Source organism: Hibiscus syriacus, unplaced genomic scaffold (assembly GCF_006381635.1).
Source record: "Hibiscus syriacus cultivar Baekdansim isolate YM2019G1 unplaced genomic scaffold, ASM638163v2 tig00112470_pilon, whole genome shotgun sequence".
In the NCBI taxonomy this organism is placed as follows: Eukaryota; Viridiplantae; Streptophyta; class Magnoliopsida; order Malvales; family Malvaceae; genus Hibiscus; species Hibiscus syriacus.
Window position 1 is genome coordinate 130,539 of NW_024063339.1, and position 19,353 is coordinate 149,891.

General features: G+C 31.8%; 2 protein-coding genes and 2 pseudogenes across 2 annotated transcripts; 1 reads left to right on the forward strand and 3 right to left on the reverse strand.

Annotated features, from left to right (window-relative positions):
• Window positions 1-380: 380 nt before the first annotated feature.
• Window positions 381-4,600, forward strand: LOC120179827 (putative glucose-6-phosphate 1-epimerase). The gene is made up of 9 exons (XM_039185305.1): window positions 381-509; window positions 681-755; window positions 1,621-1,677; window positions 1,756-1,916; window positions 2,036-2,176; window positions 3,013-3,115; window positions 3,199-3,298; window positions 3,527-3,774; window positions 4,409-4,600. The coding sequence occupies exons 1-8, from the start codon at window positions 417-419 to the stop codon at window positions 3,739-3,741; spliced, it is 945 nt and encodes a 314-aa protein (XP_039041236.1). The 5' UTR covers window positions 381-416; the 3' UTR covers window positions 3,742-3,774; window positions 4,409-4,600.
• Window positions 4,601-5,199: 599 nt separating this feature from the next.
• Window positions 5,200-6,369, reverse strand: LOC120179829. Its single transcript, XM_039185307.1, has 2 exons — window positions 6,187-6,369; window positions 5,200-5,604 (listed from the first exon to the last, which is right to left on the reverse strand). The coding sequence occupies exons 1-2, from the start codon at window positions 6,367-6,369 to the stop codon at window positions 5,200-5,202; spliced, it is 588 nt and encodes a 195-aa protein (XP_039041238.1).
• Window positions 6,370-13,867: 7,498 nt separating this feature from the next.
• LOC120179823 lies at window positions 13,868-15,486 on the reverse strand (annotated as a pseudogene).
• Window positions 15,487-17,294: 1,808 nt separating this feature from the next.
• Window positions 17,295-18,765, reverse strand: LOC120179825 (annotated as a pseudogene).
• Between the last annotated feature and the right edge of the window lie 588 nt (window positions 18,766-19,353).

Below are 19,353 nucleotides of genomic sequence, written 5' to 3' on the forward strand. Positions count from 1 at the left end.
TGAAAACTGATTTGCGATATCGGAGATCGCGTTATGAATTATCGATCGTATTGCGATTTAGTTGGTCATTTTGACAAATCCAAAAAAAGTTAATTAAAATCGTATATTATAAGGCATTTTTGATCACTGAGATTATTTTCTCTAAAATAAGTTATTTTCTTTAAAATAAACAAAAAATGTATATATTATTTTAACCAATTTCTTTTAGATTTAAAAAATGAAGAAATTAAGGCAAATAAAATAATAAAAGTGAAAAGTGCAAGAGCGAGAGCGAGAAGAGTAAAGCGCAAAGAAACAAGATTCACAGTTGAAAATTTCCTGGCTTCCGCTACTTAAATTCAACCAGTTCACGACAAGGCGAAAACCACCAGATTTCGATTTTTTTTCTTTCCGAATTTCTCACCGGCGGAGGTTCTATGTCGAGCGAGAGAGCAGCTGTTGAGTTGGCCAAGGGCGTTAACGGCCTCGAAAAAATAATCCTCCGCGAGACGCGTGGCAGCTCCGCCGAGGTAATTTTATCTTTTATTTATTTTTGTTCTTTTTCTTTTTAGATTTTTTTTAAATTTCTGGATCTGCGTTAGTCTTCCTTCATTTCTTTGAATTGACCTTTTATTCTTTTTTGTTGTTGTTGTTTTCCGTAGATCTTTGACTGTTTAATACTGATTTGAGTTTCCTTTTAGGTGTATTTGTATGGAGGTCATGTGACATCTTGGAAGAATGACCACGGAGAGGAGTTGCTCTTCGTCAGTAGTAAGGTGCTTTTCAGTGACAGTAATTTTCTTGACTAAATATGATGTATAGTGTTTAAAATATACTGTTCAAGTCCTTTGAATGGGTGCCTCTTTTAGACCTAATCTTTATTTTCTAATTAAATTCTGCGTTAATGCCTAATAGTTGATATTGCGGAAGAAAATCTTCATCTGTGTGAGGAAGATGGAATAACTTTTGAGTACTAGATTTAGGTGTAATGGTTCTAAGGTCTTTAGCCTCTCAGGGATGCTTAATTTGTGTGAGTGCATTTATGGATATGATCTATTTCATCCTCTAATGGAAGCAGATCTGCTTCCCCTGTTGCCTGGTCAAACCTGTGATCTGTCGGTTTTTGATTGTGAACAATTGTAAAAGTTAGGTAGAGTATGTATTTTATAGATTGTAAACCTTTCCGAACCATTTTTTAAAGCATAAAGAGCTGATTCGTTAGTTATCGCAATAACATGAACCCATGGATTAACTGTTCAGAAAAACAAGATTACAGGAACGCCATGTTTAAAGAAATTGAATGAATTATATTACTTTCCTTGAAACTCCTTGCACTATTATGAAATGAAGTTTTTCTGGTATTTTTGGGAAATCCTTTTGATCAGTAACTTGTTTTCTTTTCCATTCCATTTAGTGACTATATAAGGTAAATGGGAAGAGAACATTTTTTGGTTTTATGAATATAAAATGATAAATGGCTTGAGTTATTTAGTGGAATATGCTTAACAATAAGAATGCATTAATCTATAGTTGCTGTACAAAATGATCACTTGCATGTGCAAATGCAAGTATTTTAGAAGACAACACTTGGTAGTTATGTGCAATTTTATTTCCGATGTACTAAATACTTCTCTTTTGCAGACATTGTTCAAGCCTCCTAAGCCAATTCGTGGAGGAATTCCTTTATGTTTCCCCCAAGTATGTGCAGATCTTGTATTGTCCTACTTGTTTAGACCATGATCATCCTGGTCATGAAAAAATGCTCTGTGTTTGCAGTTTTCAAATCTTGGCCCTCTTGAGTCTCATGGTTTTGCCAGAAATAAATTTTGGAGCATTGACACTGACCCGCCTGCTTTTCCAACGAACTCATCCAGTAAAGCACACATTGATTTGATCCTTAAGCCTTCTGAAGAAGATATGAAGATTTGGCCTCACAGGTATTATAATTTTTTTAATATTTTAATTTCATTCGCGAAGAGAGATCCATATTCAAATCTTCATGGCATTATTTTCTTGATCAATTAACTTGTCATCGTGACTGTCTTTTTTATCTCAGCTATGAGTTCCGCCTGAGGGTAGCTTTGGGACCTGGAGGAGATCTAATGCTAACATCTCGCATCAGGAATACTAATAGTGATGGGAAGCCGTTTACATTTACATTCGCGTATCACACATATTTTTCTGTTTCTGATATCAGGTAACTAGAAGGATTTGTTTTATATTTTATCTTTTCTGTGATAAGATACTCTTTAGTGTTACTACTTCCAGGTTTATATATGAATATCTTGGAGTCAATTTTTTTGGCATGCATAGGTCACACTATTTTCTTCCTTCTCTCCTTTTCATATCCCAGTTCATTAACATCAACTGTTGACAGCTAAGCTATTATACTTTATCATTATTAAGTTTTATCGAGTAAACTATCATTACTAATGACATCTTTCATATGCCTAGTTCTAGTTTATGTCGGTCTGAAATTATGTCTTCTATTGCAAGCATGTCTTCTTACTTCCAGTAGTGGAAGTAGCAAATGATCTTCTGCCTGCTTACCCAGCACTTTTCAATTATGAATTTTCACACAATTCTTAGCGTCAATAATAAGGTTTATGATAATGTAACAGAAACACTTCTTAGGTCCCCCCCCCCCAAAAAAAACATTTCTTTGGTTTAGATCACTTAATAAAATACTATTTTTCATAATTTCTTTTTGGATATAAGTTTTGTTTGCTTGTTTTGTTTTCTTGATCCTTTATTTTGAATTTTTGTATTCAGGAAGTCAACTGTGGATATATAAAATCATTTAGTTTGCCTTTTAAATATAACTGCTTTCTAAATATTGAGATGGTTGTTAGTTTAATCGTCGCTCTTATATTTTCTCTTACTATTGAATTGTACCTCAACTAGTAAAACTAATTAATGGTACAATATGTTTGTTGGTGACTTGACGTTTGTCTCATGTGATGATTATAACATTACTATTGAGCAAGAGTTCATATTATCAGGGTTTAAAAGAACTTTGTTCCTTCTTTACAGTGAAGTTCGTGTTGAAGGATTAGAGACACTTGATTATCTGGATAATTTGAAGAGCAGGGAGCGATTTACTGAACAGGGAGATGCAATAACATTTGAAAGAGAAGTGAGTTTGTGATTGCTTTGCCCCTCAATCTGCTCACACTTAACCTAGTTTACTGTTAACATATTCTTATTTCTGTTTTGAAGGTGGACAAGATATATCTCAGTACACCTACAAAAATTGCAATTCTGGATCATGAAAAGAAGAGAACCTTCGTATTACGCAAAGATGGGCTCCCTGATGCTGGTGAGGTTTATTTTCTCCAAGTTTTTTATAGATGTACGTATTATTTATATGGAGTTTGATTATGTTAAGACTTCATAGAGTTGGAAAATATTATCATATTGTTCATTACTTTTTAATAGTAGAGGTACTTTATCCTTTTTATATGCATAAATCTATGAGAACAGACTATAACAAAATTATGGATTATGAGCTGTTCCTTGCTTTAATATTGTTACTTTTTGCATGTAGTGGTGTGGAATCCCTGGGATAAAAAGGCGAAGGCTATGGCTGATTTCGGAGATGATGAATACAAGCATATGCTGTGTGTGGAGGCTGCTGCTATTGAGAAACCCATCACGTTGAAACCTGGTGAGGAATGGAGGGGAAGGCTAGAACTTTCTGCTGTTCCATCCAGTTACTGCAGTGGCCAACTTGATCCTCAGAGAGTCCTCCAGGGTAGCTGAAGATCACTTACCATGGTCAATATATGTGTACAGGTAATCATGCTGAATGTTTAAAAACCTGTACTTTATTTTTTTTTACGAATGTCAGGTGATAAATTGTTCATTGGCCTATACGTAATAGTTTGGGTCATTACTGTTATCTTTCTGCATTTATCATGAAGCCCTGATACATGTGTCATATCAGATTCAACTTTAAACTATGATGCTACTTCCATGCCGCTTCTGTTTTTTGGTATCTGTTCCGGAATTTAATTTTCAACCTAAAATAGAAACCAAACCTCAAATTATGAAAATAAAAACACGCTACAATGTTCGGTACATGCATCATAGTTCTTTTTCTTTGATGTGTTTCAGCAGAAGAGGTTTCATTTTAACCTTTACATAAAGAAACTAAAATGTGTAGGATACATATAACATCCTGGCTCTCTTAGATGCCTGTAACCTTTTGTGTTTGTGGTCATCTGCAGTTGGTTTCTTTTTTTGCAGTCGGTGTGCCTGATCTCGTTGTTGAGTACAATTGTTGTTATTGCTGACCCTTTTTTATTATCCACTTCAATTTATGCTGCTTCGCCTATTCATACCTAGTCAATAATCCCTTTGGTGGTGTTATTGGTTTTTATTTTAGCGAAGCGAACGGAATCATTTATAATTACGATGCAACATGCAGGTACCATGAGGCAGCATGTTGTGGATGAATCCTGGCTTTTTTGGTGGATGAATGAAATAATGAGCTTACTGCATTGTGGAACAATGTTATGACTGTTATCAGTTACACTCTTAGCAAACGACAATATTGTTTTGTTGCTGATATTGAAGCACTGTTGGCTATTTCAGCTGTGGATGAGCTTTTATTTGTCTATGGGCTGTCTTTTGATTTGTAAGAACTTCCCTATTCAAATTGAGTTGGATTTTTTTTTCTCTCTTTTAAATCTTCATTTTATTTTTATTATAATTTTTTTTGCTTAGGGTTTAAGGTGGGGCTTTGCATAAATTAAATTTTCATTATAATACATTACAAATTATGGCTTTTGGGATCCACCACTTGTTCATGAATTAGGGTAAGGGAATTACATTAACATATATTAGATTAGATATTGTATTAGATAAGAATTGCTTTTGTTGGTTTGGTAATTTTTGTGCCTCATTTATTTGTTGATACTTGAGTATTTAAATTAAAAATTTTATTGATATAATTATTGATATTCGTTTTATTAGTCAACTAATTTGGATTGGGTATTGTAAAGTTTATTATAGATCAATCTTCACAACCTAATTTTTTTTTCCTTTAACAGTATCAAATTTTGAACTCGGCTTTTTTTTAGAGGATCTCGTGTCTTGTTTCGTTTAAGTTTATTGATATATTTTATGATTGGTGATCAAAACAGAAGCATGTTAAAAGTTGAGTGACTAAAATTATAGTTTGCCTTATAATTTTGGTTAAATATTTTCATATCTATCTTAAACTTTTGGGAATATGTTCAAAGGTTGTTTATGCTTAAACCATGGAGAGGTCAATGATGAAGTGTCGGGTCCATTGAAATATTCTCCTTTCTTTGATTTAAACGAACCCGAAGAATCTACTTCTCTTATTCCTTCACCGCCGGATTGATTATAGCCCTTGGATTGAGAGTTCTTCACCACCTTCTTCTTGCTCGAACCGCCGCCGATGCTCAGTGTCAGCTCGATTTCACTATCTTCGTCTCCGACCGGTCTCTCCAGATCGAAGCCCTTTTCCGTTTTAATGGCTCGGATGTGATCCCCAGAGCAACTGCCATTCCTTCCCCACTTGTTTGTGCCGATCTCTTTTTTGAGTTCATCCATTAGCATCTTTTGAACATTGTACAGTCGATGAAGTTCTCGTACCTACAATTTAATTCACGATCCTTGCTCATCCCTTCGGTTAATTCAATTAATTTTTTTTAAAGAAAAGTATGTAGTGCAATATATTTATATAAAACAGCTTCTCATCTCTGTAAATCGAATTTAAAATAAAATTAAAAATTAATCTACATGCAGGTGAAATTGAGATAAATTTGTTTACCTTTAAAACTTATAAGAAATTAAAAAATGTTTAAATAAAAAAATAAACTAGAAATCTAAAATTTACAATTTAAAGATTTTTCCATGTATTTAGAGAAGAAATAAAGCAACATCTAGTCCCTAAACTTGGTAACTTCCCAACTTGGTCATTGAACTTTATTTGCCCACACCGATCCTTGAATTTGAATTTTTGATCATTTTGATTACATATTACATTGAGATTGTGCAATATTTTATAGTTTTCTAGTCGCGTGTCATCATAATGAACGAAAATAGAAAAAGTTATCAACTTTAAAAGTAATGTGGATGAAAAAAAAGTCCAAGGTCCAAATTGAAAAAAGTTAGCAAGTTCATGGACAAAAATGGAAAGGAAAGAAAGAAACTTGAGGTTTTCTTGGTCCATACCTGGTGTTTGAACATCTCTTCATGCATTTGCATAGTGTTCTTGATGGAATCCATGTTGGTAACCCTAATTTTCAGCACCCCGACTTTTGAACTTGCTTTAAAATAATCATCCATGAAATGCTGACAAAAACTCCGTGAATTTGCTATCGTGGTTATCCCACGGTACCCGACTTTGGTTCCCATGGCCTGAAAATATTGTTAAACATAAGATTTTATAAAATTTTAGAACAAACAAACTTAAAAAAATTTAGGAAACATATTATTATTATTATTAAAAAATATGAAAGAAAATACTCAAAATATATAAAAATTTAGAAATTTCAGGGTGAACAGGGACGAAGGGACGGAAGCAGGATTTTATGTTGTGACGAACTTGAACTTATAAAATTCTAGTAGGTCGAACTTAAACTTATAAAATTTCAAGTGAGACAAAAACAGATTTTCAACAAAAAATACGTAGAAAAAATCTAAAATATAAGATAATTTTAAAATTTTAAAGGGACAACTGCCCTCGTCTGTTACTCTCGGTCCATCCTTGAGGATGACTATTTTCACATATCTTTTCGATCCATCATTGGATGGAGATATATATTTGATATCGTGAATAGAGTAAATTAAGTTAGTAGGATTTATTTATGATAGCTATTTATAGGATTCGATCCGTATTAATCTACTAAAGAATCGAATAACGTCCATTACACTAAAAATTGATTAAATAACTCAAGCAAGAACAGGGTACAGAGTGTTTGAAATCAACTGTAAACAGATCAAACAATCAGAGACAATTCATCAAACACTAACGGATCACTCAAAAACTCCAAAAAAAAAAAAAAATGGGCCATGAGCCAATCTCCATGCGAAAACAAACTAACAAAAGATCAACACAAGAGAGTCGATGAATTCGATACGCATAGTGAGTATTTACCTGCAAGAGAAAGTTTCTTGAAAGAAGCAATTCATTTAACGAAGCTGTTCGGAGCTCAAGCACCTGATGCTTTTCCCATCCGTATGAGCAGATCTCGTGATCAAGAAGCAAATGCACTCAGATCAGAGCGGCTAACAACGATGAAACCCTTTTGTTCTTTTGGGGTCAAAAATAAGTAAAGACAGGCGGCCAAAAGGATTTATTGTTTAAGCCATTGATACAGATCTTCAAAGTTTTCAAGGTTTGTTTTCTTAGTGAAAATGAATCAGGGTTTGACAGGCTGTGAAAGTGGCAAGAGCAAGGGGAAAAAAAGCTGGATTAGCAATGTGTTTGTAGGAATAATATTATTTTTTTTTCCGGGAGAGAGCAAGCTCTATAAGTGGGAATCTCTAGATTAATTTGATTGATTTATGCAATTTTTTTTAAAATAATTATTAATAGAAGTGAAGTTGAATTTTTAAAATTTTAGGGGACGGATTTGAACTTATAAAATTTCGGAGTCAAAAACTGACTTTAAATAGAAAATACATAAAAAATCTAAAATATATAGTAATTTTAAAATTTCAATGGGACGACTATTCCCACCCGCCCCTTTATCTATCCCTTGAAATATCTATTAAAAAAACATTCAAACTAAAATACATGTGTGTGAGAGAGAGAAAGAAAGAGAAAAGAGTTTATAAATGGTAGATTTAAACTTAAAATGTTTGTCATTAATCTAAAGGTTTCGTTGGACCAAATATTTAAATTGTTTATATGTGTAACTCTTGTGTTATTCTAGCTACCATGATTGTGGGAAGCAGGTCACTAGTGTTTAATTATGTTAAGTTTTCTTACATACTTTGGCATAAGAGTTTTTATCAATAGGGCATGAATATCCGCTCAGTTGGTAGAGCACAAGGTTCTTAATCTTGAGGTCGTGGGGTCGAGTCCCACAGAGGGCATTTTATAATTCAGAGGTCTTCTACGAAAGCTGCTCTCAACCTGGTGTTGGGGGCAGCCTACTATCTTACCTCCCCCTTACCCCATTGCATATGGGAACAAGGGACAGCCATTTACATGACCATTATCGATAGACCAGATAGATGTGATTATTGTCAATAGCCCGTCTAAGATTTTCATAGAATATAATTATCTTGTCATATTGAGAAAATTGATATAATCTATTTTGTTATTAGTTAAATGTAAATGTCCAACAATTATGATATTTTGTAATTAACAATATTTAAATTAAATGATACTTTCATTGGAATTTAACCTCTACAATTATTTCATTCCTCTAATATGGTGTGTGTGTGTATATATATATTAAAAGGAAAGAGGTGAAATGAGACAATTCTGTGTTTCAAAGGCACCACCTGGCCTAAGTTATTGCCAATTTAAGCACATTTGCATGTTCCTCTTTTTCTGGGTCCACAATTTCCCCCATTTTCTGCCATGTTTTATAAATATTTTAATTTTACAGTAAAGAATGCAAATGGTCCCGATTATAGGGTACTACTTTATTAAGTTCGTCGATTATTAAAAGCTATAAAATGATCATTCTATTATGGAGTGTTGCTTTTTTGAGTCCGTCAACTACTCATTATGTTCTAGACTAGTCATTTTTCGTTAAAAAAATTGGCAGTTGCTTAAACTTGATGATTGGGATTTGATAGTCGTTTGAGATTTTGTGATCGAATTTTATCATATCACAATTAACAAGTTAACGTTCAGCTCAGAATATCATTTATTTTTTAATGGAAAATGACGAGTTTGAAACATAATAAATAGCCGTGATATTTTGTAACTTGATGATTGGGATTTGATAGTCGTTTGAGATTTTGTGATCGAATTTTATCATATCACAATTAACAAGTTAACGTTCAGCTCAGAATATCATTTATTTTTTAATGGAAAATGACGAGTTTGAAACATAATAAATAGCCGGTGATATTTTGTAACTTTTAATAGTCGAGAGACTCGACAAAGCAACCCTCTATAGTCGAATGACTACTTTGTAACTTCTAATAATCGAGTGACTTAATAAAACAACATCCTATATAACCGACGGACAATTTTTGTTCTTTACCCTTAATTTTAGTTTAACTAAACATAGTTTAAAAATAAAAATAAATAAATTTAATGATATTGGAGACGAACGATGGATATAATTATTTGTTTATTATAAATATAAAATGTGTTGGTGATAATTATTCTTCATTATCATACAAGTGAAGATGATGTAATGTTCGGAAAGTTCTACTGTACGACAGCCTTAATATACGATTAAAAAAATGCGTTACTAGAAATGTTATTTTTTTTAACATTTCCGGTAAAATATTACCTAAAACATTATTTTTTTTTACCTAAAACATTAATTTTTTTCAATATTTCCAGTAAAGTATCAAATATTTATATTTCCGGTAGAAAAAATATGTTTTAGGTAGTGTTTTATCAGGTATGTTAACAAATCCGGTAAAGCGCCCAATAATAACATTTCCGGTAAAAAAAATAATGTTTTAGGTAATTTTTATCGAAAATGTTAAAAAAATAATATTTTCAATAACACATTTTCTTAACTGTATCCATCGTAAATTCAATTCAAGTCCAAAAACCATTTTGTAAATTCAATTCAAGTCCAAAAACCATTTTGCCTTAAATTGTTATATCGAAACATAGTTCAACAATCTCCCCCTTTTTGATATAACAAAACATTTGAAAAATTGTTTTTGACAAAACTCCCCCTTAATAAAATGTTTAATGAAAAAGATACTAATTGTTGGAAAACATATGAAAATGTTAAGCTCCCCCTTTTTCATTAAGAAATTGAATTTTTCAAACCAAACTTCTCCCCCTTTTTGTTATATCAAAAATAATTCAATCTTTGAAGTTCTAAAATAACATTGGAGAATAAGTGATAAAATTGACATTAAAAAAAAATAATTTGAAAAATTAAAGCTCCCCCTTAATAATAGCATTCCAAAAAAAAAAAATTAAGCTTTTAAGTACTTGACACTTAAACAAAATTGAATTTCAACAAAGAATAACAAACATGTTAGTAGCACATGAAATTCAATATATCCAAGACTAAAACACCTACCTTAGAGAGGTTTTCTTGTTTACACTTCTTATCCTTTTGTAAAGGGGAAAGGTTCTAGCTTAGCCCGTATAAAAGCTAGGGAAAGGTTCTAGTTTAACCCGGAAAAACTAGGGAGTTGTAAGGTTATCTCTTTGTCCTCAAAAGAAAGAACAAATTAGTGAATTTGTTGGAAAATCCTTAGTGAGGAGCTAAGGTAGTGGACGTAGACTTTGATTGAGAAAGTCGAACCACTATAAATCGCTGTGCAATTCTCTATCTTTCAATCTCCTTACTCCCTAAACACAAAACCGTTCCGACCCCTCTTTGCAAATCGTTCCGGTTGTCGTTTCGAGCTTCCGAAAATCCTAACAATTAAAGTTTGGTTTGAAAAATTCAATTTCTTAATGAAAAAGGGGGAGCTTAACATTTTCATATGTTTTCCAACAATTAGTATCTTTTTCATTAAACATTTTATTAAGGGGGAGTTTTGTCAAAAACAATTTTTCAAATGTTTTGTTATATCAAAAAGGGGGAGATTGTTGAACTATGTTTCGATATAACAATTTAAGGCAAAATGGTTTTTGGACTTGAATTGAATTTACAAAATGGTTTTTGGACTTGAATTGAATTTACAAAATGTTTTTGGACTTAATTGAATTTATTCAAAATTTACAAAAATAATTCAAAGTTCTTTTAATTTAAAATTGAGCACAAAAATGTTTTTATGAATAGTAATTTACTATTTGAACAGTAAATTACTATTTGAACAGTAAATCACTCTAAATCGCTTTGTCCTCAAAAGAAAGAACAAATTAGTGAATTTGTTGGAAAATCCTTGGTGAGGAGCTAAGGTAGTGGATGTAGACTTTGATTGAGAAAGTCGAACCACTCTAAATCGCTGTGCCATTTTCTATCTTTCAATCTCCTTACTCCCTAAACACAAAACCGTTTCGACCCCTCTTTGCAAACCGTTCCGGTTGTCGATTCGAGCTTCTGAAAATCCTAACAACTTTGTAAACCCCAAATTTATTTTGATGCCAAAAATGTTCTTATCTTAGCTAATTTTCGATTTTTAATTCGATTTTAATTCAATTAATGATGTCATTATTACGATATTTTAGAAGTCACGTGTTTAAGCAGAGACGGACACAAGACATTATGTTAGGAGGGTTGAATTTATAAAATCTTAGGGGGTGAATCATATTTTTAATAGGAAACACAAAGAAAACATCTAAAATATATAGGAATTTGAAAATTTTAGGAGAAGTGACCGCCACTTCTAGATCCATTCCCGTGTTTAAACATGCAAACTTTCAATTTTAACCCAAGCTAAATTTAATATAATTTACTCGAATTTGAATTCAACACAGTTTGATTCGATTATAAAATCTCAACAATTCAAGCCTACTGAACTAGAAAATGATCTCGACCTAAAATGACCTAAATACAAGTGTCAAACGAAATAACAACCGGAATATCCTTAACCTAGATGACTCTTACATAGAATGACTCGAATAAAAAATAACATAAGCATGAGTGTTAAACATAAATGATAATATGAAATAACATGAAACTAAGACGATTCAGCTCGAAAAATTGACTATGAGACCATTAAAACCCGTAATTAAATACTCCAAACAAAAAATATCAAAATTCAAAATTAACCATAATTCATATTGATTCGACTCGACTCGAAATCAAACAATCTCCCTCCTATTCATAACATCTTTATATATATATAATATAAAACAAGCAAGTTAGGGTAAGAATGGAAAGATTCTTTATATAAAGAATGGAGTTAAGCTCAATTCAAACATCTAAATTAAATTATTGAACTTAAAAGATATAAAGAGTTATTAAGTATTTAACATCAATATTTGGCAGGCAAGGAATAATTTATTTGATATTTAAATTTATAAAATTTAAATTATTATTAGATCAAAATATCTTGAGGACACGAGCTCCTATTTGTGCTCCAGTTATTTTTCACATAATTTTGTACATTCCATGATTGATGGCAATTTTGATAATTTTAAAATTTACTATGCAAAAACTTGTGCATATCATCGCACCCACACAAGTATAAAATATAAAAGGAGGTTTATTAAATGCGTAAAATAATTAGTTGTTGGGTTTAAATTAATGATGGGTAAACTATGCGAATAGTCTCGTTTGTTTTCGATCTGACCGACTCTGGTCATCAATTTAAAATTTAAGGGTACATGATCCCTAACGTTATCGATCCATTCGATTTTAGTCTATTAGCCGTTAACTTTCGTTCGATTTTAGTCCATCAGCTATGTCACATATTCTTCAAGGGCTAATGGCGAAGAGACTTAAACCGGATGGATCGATAATGTTAAGGACCATTTACTCTTAATTTTTAAATTGGTAATTAAAGTCGGATAAATCCTAAACGAAAGGGACTATTCACATAGTTTATCCAATAACGATTTAGAAGTAATTAAAATGAGAAGCACATGGACACCGAGTACGTGTAAAGTATTAAGGGTACGTTTGGTTCACGGAATGTAAGATTACTAGTGGGAATAAAAGATTACCTGAGAATAGGATTACTGGAATGTTACATTACTGTGTTTGGTTGGTTTGGCAGGAATGTAAGATTACAGTGTTTGGTTTGAGGAATAAAAAATTACTGGAATGTATATTTTACCAAATTGTCCTTGTTCTATATTTGTTTTTTAACAAGTGAAATTCTAAATATTTAAATAAAAATTATTTATATAAAAATTATATTTGTTGATAATATATTACTTGAGTATTTAAATATATCATGTATTATTTTAATTCTAATTAATATTAAATTTTACATAATTTATGTAAAAATATATTAAAATTTTACATCAACATTTAACTGAATGTTTACATTTTGGAAATTCTTCATAGATATTCATAATAATAAAAAGATGTAAATTATTTTTGTTATCTAAGATATAATATTTATTTTATCTTCTATATACAATAACTTATTCATTTATCTTTTATATTTATACTTAATTAGGCATACTTTATCATTATTATTTATCTCATTAATTTATATTACAAAAACATAATTCAAATAAGTAACAAAATATAACACTAAAAATCATATTATCTATAGTTTTATATTTCACCGTCATTCATCATTATCTTTATTAATATTTTAATAAAATATTATTGTCTTCTCATTGTGCTTTAAAATCCATTATTTTTTTTGCAATGCTTAAATAAAATCTTATTTTAACCAAATTAACTATGGAAGGGAAATACAGTAAGAACTAATTCATGCGACCCTTGTTTTCTAACTTATTTTAACCAAATTAACTAAATCTTATATAATTGATCTTATGAGGTTATATTTTTTAAAATTCGATCTTATGTGGAATATTCTCTGAAGTCGGGACAGGTAGAGGTCGAGTGGAGGGCATTAACTTTCGGACAAGGGCCGGGGTAGGCCGAAAACTCGACCCACCCCACCCGTGCCCATCTCATCAGGATGAGAAGTCTTGACTCTTCATTTTCCCTCGAGTATCCGCTTCTAAAGTATGTGTCGAACATATATATATATATATATATATATACGGAGATGCAACTTCTAAGGATTCTCCAAATACATGAACTTCTTTAAAAAAAAGGTCACCATACCAATGTGAGATACATACTAGCATCCTACACTCACACTCGAGTCCGAATAACATGGGGAGAATCATCTGTAAAAGTAATAATTGGAACTCGATCGGTAAAACCCTGCAACTTAGCATATTAACAGAATCCTGTAAAAGTAAAATGGCCCCTTCATGGCTCTCAATGCCAAGTCCAATAATTACAAGAGATAATCTACAAAGGGGGTGATCCTATATGGTTCCTAGTTCTCTATTCAGATAATCTACGAACATCCTTTTAGCGCTGTCAGCATCAGAAGGCGGAGGTCGCCCACTCAAACTTGTTTGTCCCGTTAACTTGATGAACATACGCCGTAGTCTACGTAGCTCGGGCAATCCAATAGGTCGGGAAATATCAATACTTGGTAAATCCTAACCGATAGAAATAGCAGCAAGTGGTCCTCCAATGGCTTGGGATTGTGCCTCCACAATAACATTAATCACCTCCTGTGTAGCTTTGTCCATCTCATACAAAGAATTTGCATCTGAAAACCGTGTTTTGCGTGGTGATCGTCGGTTGCAAAACCTTAACATCTGATTTCGAGTCCACTTTTTTCGTTAAATAAGAAGCTGCATCTGCAATGACATCACATGATTTCTCCACGCCATCAATTTGAGGCCTCAACTCGAACAACGGTGAATCCCATCTGTTTCTTATATCCGGATTCTCGAACCTTCTAACTAAATCCTCAAATATGACATCATTATATGCATCCTCTCCTTTCTCCTTACGGTCCTCGTTCCATTTCCTACACTGCATATCCTCAACATCGCAATAAACGACACAATATCGTATCCCTGCAGCGCGAGCCAAACACCATAGCTCATATCGGTAACCCTTGATACTATTCAAAGAATCAACTATAATGATATTATCTTTGGACACATATCTATCAACTTCAGACCGGAGAACTCCCCTCAAGTTCTTCTCCGCCGGCATATTAGCATAACTCTGATTGCGGTCAATATGAAACGAAGCTTCATCAATGATCCTCACCGTCTGTTTGCATTTCGAATCATTCAGAGCTTCAGCCAGACATATTGCAGCCGTGGATTTCCCACTGCAGGGCTGTCCACAAATTACCACCAATGCCATTTTCTCTTGAATACACAAACTGGGTTATTGAGAACTTAGCTGCCCAAACAATAAAAACAAATTATTCAGAAATCAAGATTGTTCATATGACTAGCTAAAACTGTAAATATTCTTCAATATTTTCAGATTAAAAGATGAATACTCATTACATTCAATTAAATCAAAATCAGCTTTCCTTCATGGAATCATGATTTAAGAAAATTATAATCCAATTAGAAACAGGCCGAGTCAATTACCCGAGACTAAACGGATAGAACTAAGTTCTACATCGTTTTTCAGCAAAACCCAGAATCAAGGTAAAACGAAATATAAACAGAAAAACAGAAAGAAAAAAAAACTTATGAAACTAGTGACAAATCAGAACAACGCAAAAACGAAAAGTTTCAAATTGATAATTTAAGGAGGTGGAGATGTTACCTTAACGTAGATTTGAATCGCAGGTGCCACAGATAGAGGAAGGGGGCGGGAGGGAAGAGAAGTCTATGATAGGAAAGAATTATAGACATAGACATAAACACCCAAGACACATAAACTGATAAATCTGAAAATCAAACAGATAAAAGTCAGATCACATACCGCGGAGTTCAATCTGTGCCGTGGAGTTCAAGAACAAAGAACGCTTGGGGAGAAGAAGCAGAGGCAAACGGGAAAAGAGGGTATCCTAAGAACAGGGAATAAAAAATACCTAAGAAAAGCAAGGGATTAACATTCCCGGTAAACAGAGATTTTTTTTTACTGTTTGGAATATTTTATTACTCCCTATTGGGAATATTTCTCATCCAATCATGAGAATTTGAGTCTGAAAAAAAATATACCCACAAGGAATCTTGAATTTCATAATCCAATCACCCCTAAGGAGGGATCAAGCAGACAACAATCTTAAATTCCTATTGACTTGTTCTTAGGTATACATACAATACAAGCTGATATGTAGTATTAGTTTTATAAAATAATTAATTATATTTTTATAATTTATGGTTTATTTATGTTATGTTTTTAATAAGTAATATAGGTAAGATTCATCTGAATTCTCATCCATTATCACCGATACCTATTTTATAATTATCATTATGACAGGCCCAAATACAAAATCATTATTGTGTTGAAATTTGGGTTAACTATATGGATGATCACTTATGTTTGTGTTTTATCCACTTTTGGTCATTGGTTTCAAAAAACATAATATATGATCACTTTGATTTTTATTTAATTAAGATATGGTCACTTTAGTTTTTTTATTTAATTAAGATATGGTCACCCCGAGTTAACTCCCGTTAAAAGCAATTAAATATTTTGATATAATCATACATTTGGCCTCTGATATTTATATATTTTCTCAATTTAGTCATACTTTTAATAAATTAAAATAAATTTAATCCTCCAGTCGAATGTACTTGTCCCGTCGATTCGCCAACCCAATTAAAAAATATCGGGTGTTTATAATTAAAATACCCAATTTTTTGGGTCTCTATTTTTTTGAGTTTCTAGGTCGAATATGGGTCACGAAATGTTGGTTAACTGGGTACCCGCCTACACGATACCTAATTTATTATATATTTTTTATTTTTTATTTTTAGTTTATATTAAATTTTTATTTGTAATTCTCAAATTATTTCACTATAACATTCTAAAATCCTAATTTCTTAAATTTTGACACCATAATATTCTAAATTCTTAATTTCTTAAATTATTTCACATTAACGTTCTAAACTGTTTTTTAAAATATTTAATTTAATTTTAAAACATTTGAAATTTAGTTATATTTCTTTATTTTAATTTTTAATAAATTTTATTTTCAATTATGTAATTTGAATTTTTAAAATTTATATGTGGATTATATATATTATACACTTTTAAGTTTTAGAATTTTTCTATATATTTTTTTTAAAAAATAATACAATTTAAAGAAAAAATAAAAAAAATTATTAACCAAGTACCCATGACTTGGATTATATATAATATATTTTTATATATATTAATTTAAAAAATTATATTAACTTATTAAATATGTTTTTATTAAATTAGTTTTAAAAATATTTTTATTTTCATTTAAAAATATATAATTTATCTTATTTTATTAAAAATATAACTAAATTGAGAGAATATGTAAATAACAAAGATCAAATGTATAATTATATCAAAATATTTAACTACCGTTAACAATATTTAGCACGAGATAATCATATCTTAATTATATAAAAACGAAAAATGATCATATATTTTTTGAAATCAATAATCAAAAGATCATATATTTTTTTAAATCAATAATCAAAAGTGGATAAAATTAAAACATAAGTGATTATCTGTGTAATTAACCTTTAAAATTTTATAAACTTAGAAGGAACCAATTTAAGCGACTCTCTCTAATATATATATATATATATTTTTTTTTTCTACTAATATTCATCTTCATCTTCATTTCTTGATCCGAAAAATCTCCTTACAACAGCTGCAAAAGCACCCAGAAACAAGAAGAAGACGAGTGTATCAAAGCCGCCTCCGACACCAACTGCAACACTAGGGCCAGGAGCAAAGAAAGAGAACGGTGACCAGCCCCCAGCCACCGTAGAACGGAACGCCGTAACCGTATCCGTAGCCTCCAACTAGAGGTGGGGCGACGGGTGGATTAATGTATATGTTGGTCCTAAACAAACATTAACTTAAGCATTAATTTCAAAACTATTATACATATCCGTGTCCCACATTCCCAAGCATATTTTTTTCGATTAAGTTAGGTACAAAACAATGTTTGTTTAAATATAATTTTTAATTATTTAATATTGATCGTTTATCTTTTAATATTTAGGATGCTCGAACTCGTTTATTAAGTTAAAGTGATTAAAGTAGCATCTGTTTCAAATATCTTCAATTATTTGACAATGAACGGTCAATTATCTTGTTGTATTCGTTGGTGCTCAAACTTAAGACTTCTAAAAAAAATAACTATTACTCCAACTACTTAAATAATAATTTGATTCGTGAAACTTATGTCAATTGGATTCGGGTTTAAGTGTGGGATACGGATATGTCTTCGAGTATAGTCAATAATGTAAAAGACAGTAAAATAAGCATACATAGTGGCATCAAACAGAATCAACATAACTAAATAGCTCAAACCGATGAATTTACCTGGAATTGCTTTTGGCTCTCGGTGCTGAGCGAGGAGCCGATGACCGGAACGCTTGACCACCAACTCGACCGCCGGTTTTGGCAGCGGAGGCGTCGCCCACCGAGCCGAGAGTCAACACTCCAGCAGCCAATGTCACTATTGCTAGCTTTGCTAACTGTTTTTCATTTCTCCTGTAAAAAAAAATCTTGAGTCACATGACACAAAAAATTATTTAATATTAACACTAATTATTTGATCATTTTAATGACAGGAACAAACTAATAACATAGTTATCAACTTACGGAAAATCAAAGTAGAAGGCTAAATTCTAAATTAAGAACATGGTAGAGGGACAAAAAAACCATAATTAGACCCCATATGGGGGGAAACAACCCCAAACCCTAAATTAACAGCAAGAAACAAATAACCAAAGTAAAAGGAAGAAAAGAGGGTCAGAGCCCATGGAAACGAATTAGTACCAGGGGGAGTCTTTGTGGTCATCTGAGTGGAATCTGCAGGAGACGAAAGCAGGTGAGCTGGGAAGCTTAGTTCTGGGTTTGTGAGTGAATGTGAAAGCGTTGGTGAGGAAGGTTTGACGCGAATATGAAGATGATGATGCTAAGGACATGTTTGTTTGTTGCCGAGAAAATTTCTGAGTTTCGGTTTCTGGTGAATTCCGGGAAAATATAATCACTTGATTTTTGTTACTTCTCGAAGCTTACATTTTTGGATGAAGCAAGTGTTGCTGAGATTTTTGTTCGTTCTTTGATATCGAGATTGCCACGTGTTGGAATTTGTGTGGTTGTATCCTGATTCTATATTTATCTGAAATCGCCTAATTTTATTTAATTTTAAATTATCGAAAGAGTGCATTAAAAAACGTGGCAAATTTATACAAATAATATTTTTTTATTATTCAACTAAATAACATTCATATAAATTTATTAAAAATATAACATAAATTTAAAGACACGCAAGCAACGTTTCTCAAAAGGTATGTTTTGTGAGATACAAAAAACACATAATCAAATTTTATATAAAAAATATGAAATTAAAAAATATCTGATTTTTAAGCTATTAAGAAAAAAATTATATTTTTAAACTTTAAACACATATTTTATGTAGAGAACGGGATTAAACTGTAAATAGATGGAGTGCAAATATTCAAATCTCTGGGGCCTAGTATTTACCCACAGACATGTTAGACTGTTCCGGTAACTAAATTACATCCTCCCTTGTCCCTTCACCATCTTCTGTAAATGTCGTTGAATCGCCGGCCTTCGGTTTTCCCGGTAACCGACAACGGTTTCCTAA

Excerpts from the sequence above, each read along its gene's own strand:
- LOC120179827 (XM_039185305.1), top strand. The coding sequence starts at position 417 with ATGTCGAGCGAGAGAGCAGCTGTTGAGTTGGCCAAGGGCGTTAACGGC. Across the intron at positions 756-1,620 it reads TGCTCTTCGTCAGTAGTAAG|ACATTGTTCAAGCCTCCTAA; the intron begins GTGCTTTTCAGT and ends TCTCTTTTGCAG. Across the intron at positions 3,299-3,526 it reads AGATGGGCTCCCTGATGCTG|TGGTGTGGAATCCCTGGGAT; the intron begins GTGAGGTTTATT and ends TTTTGCATGTAG.
- LOC120179829 (XM_039185307.1), bottom strand. The coding sequence starts at position 6,369 with ATGGGAACCAAAGTCGGGTACCGTGGGATAACCACGATAGCAAATTCA. Across the intron at positions 5,605-6,186 it reads AAGAGATGTTCAAACACCAG|GTACGAGAACTTCATCGACT; the intron begins GTATGGACCAAG and ends ATTAAATTGTAG.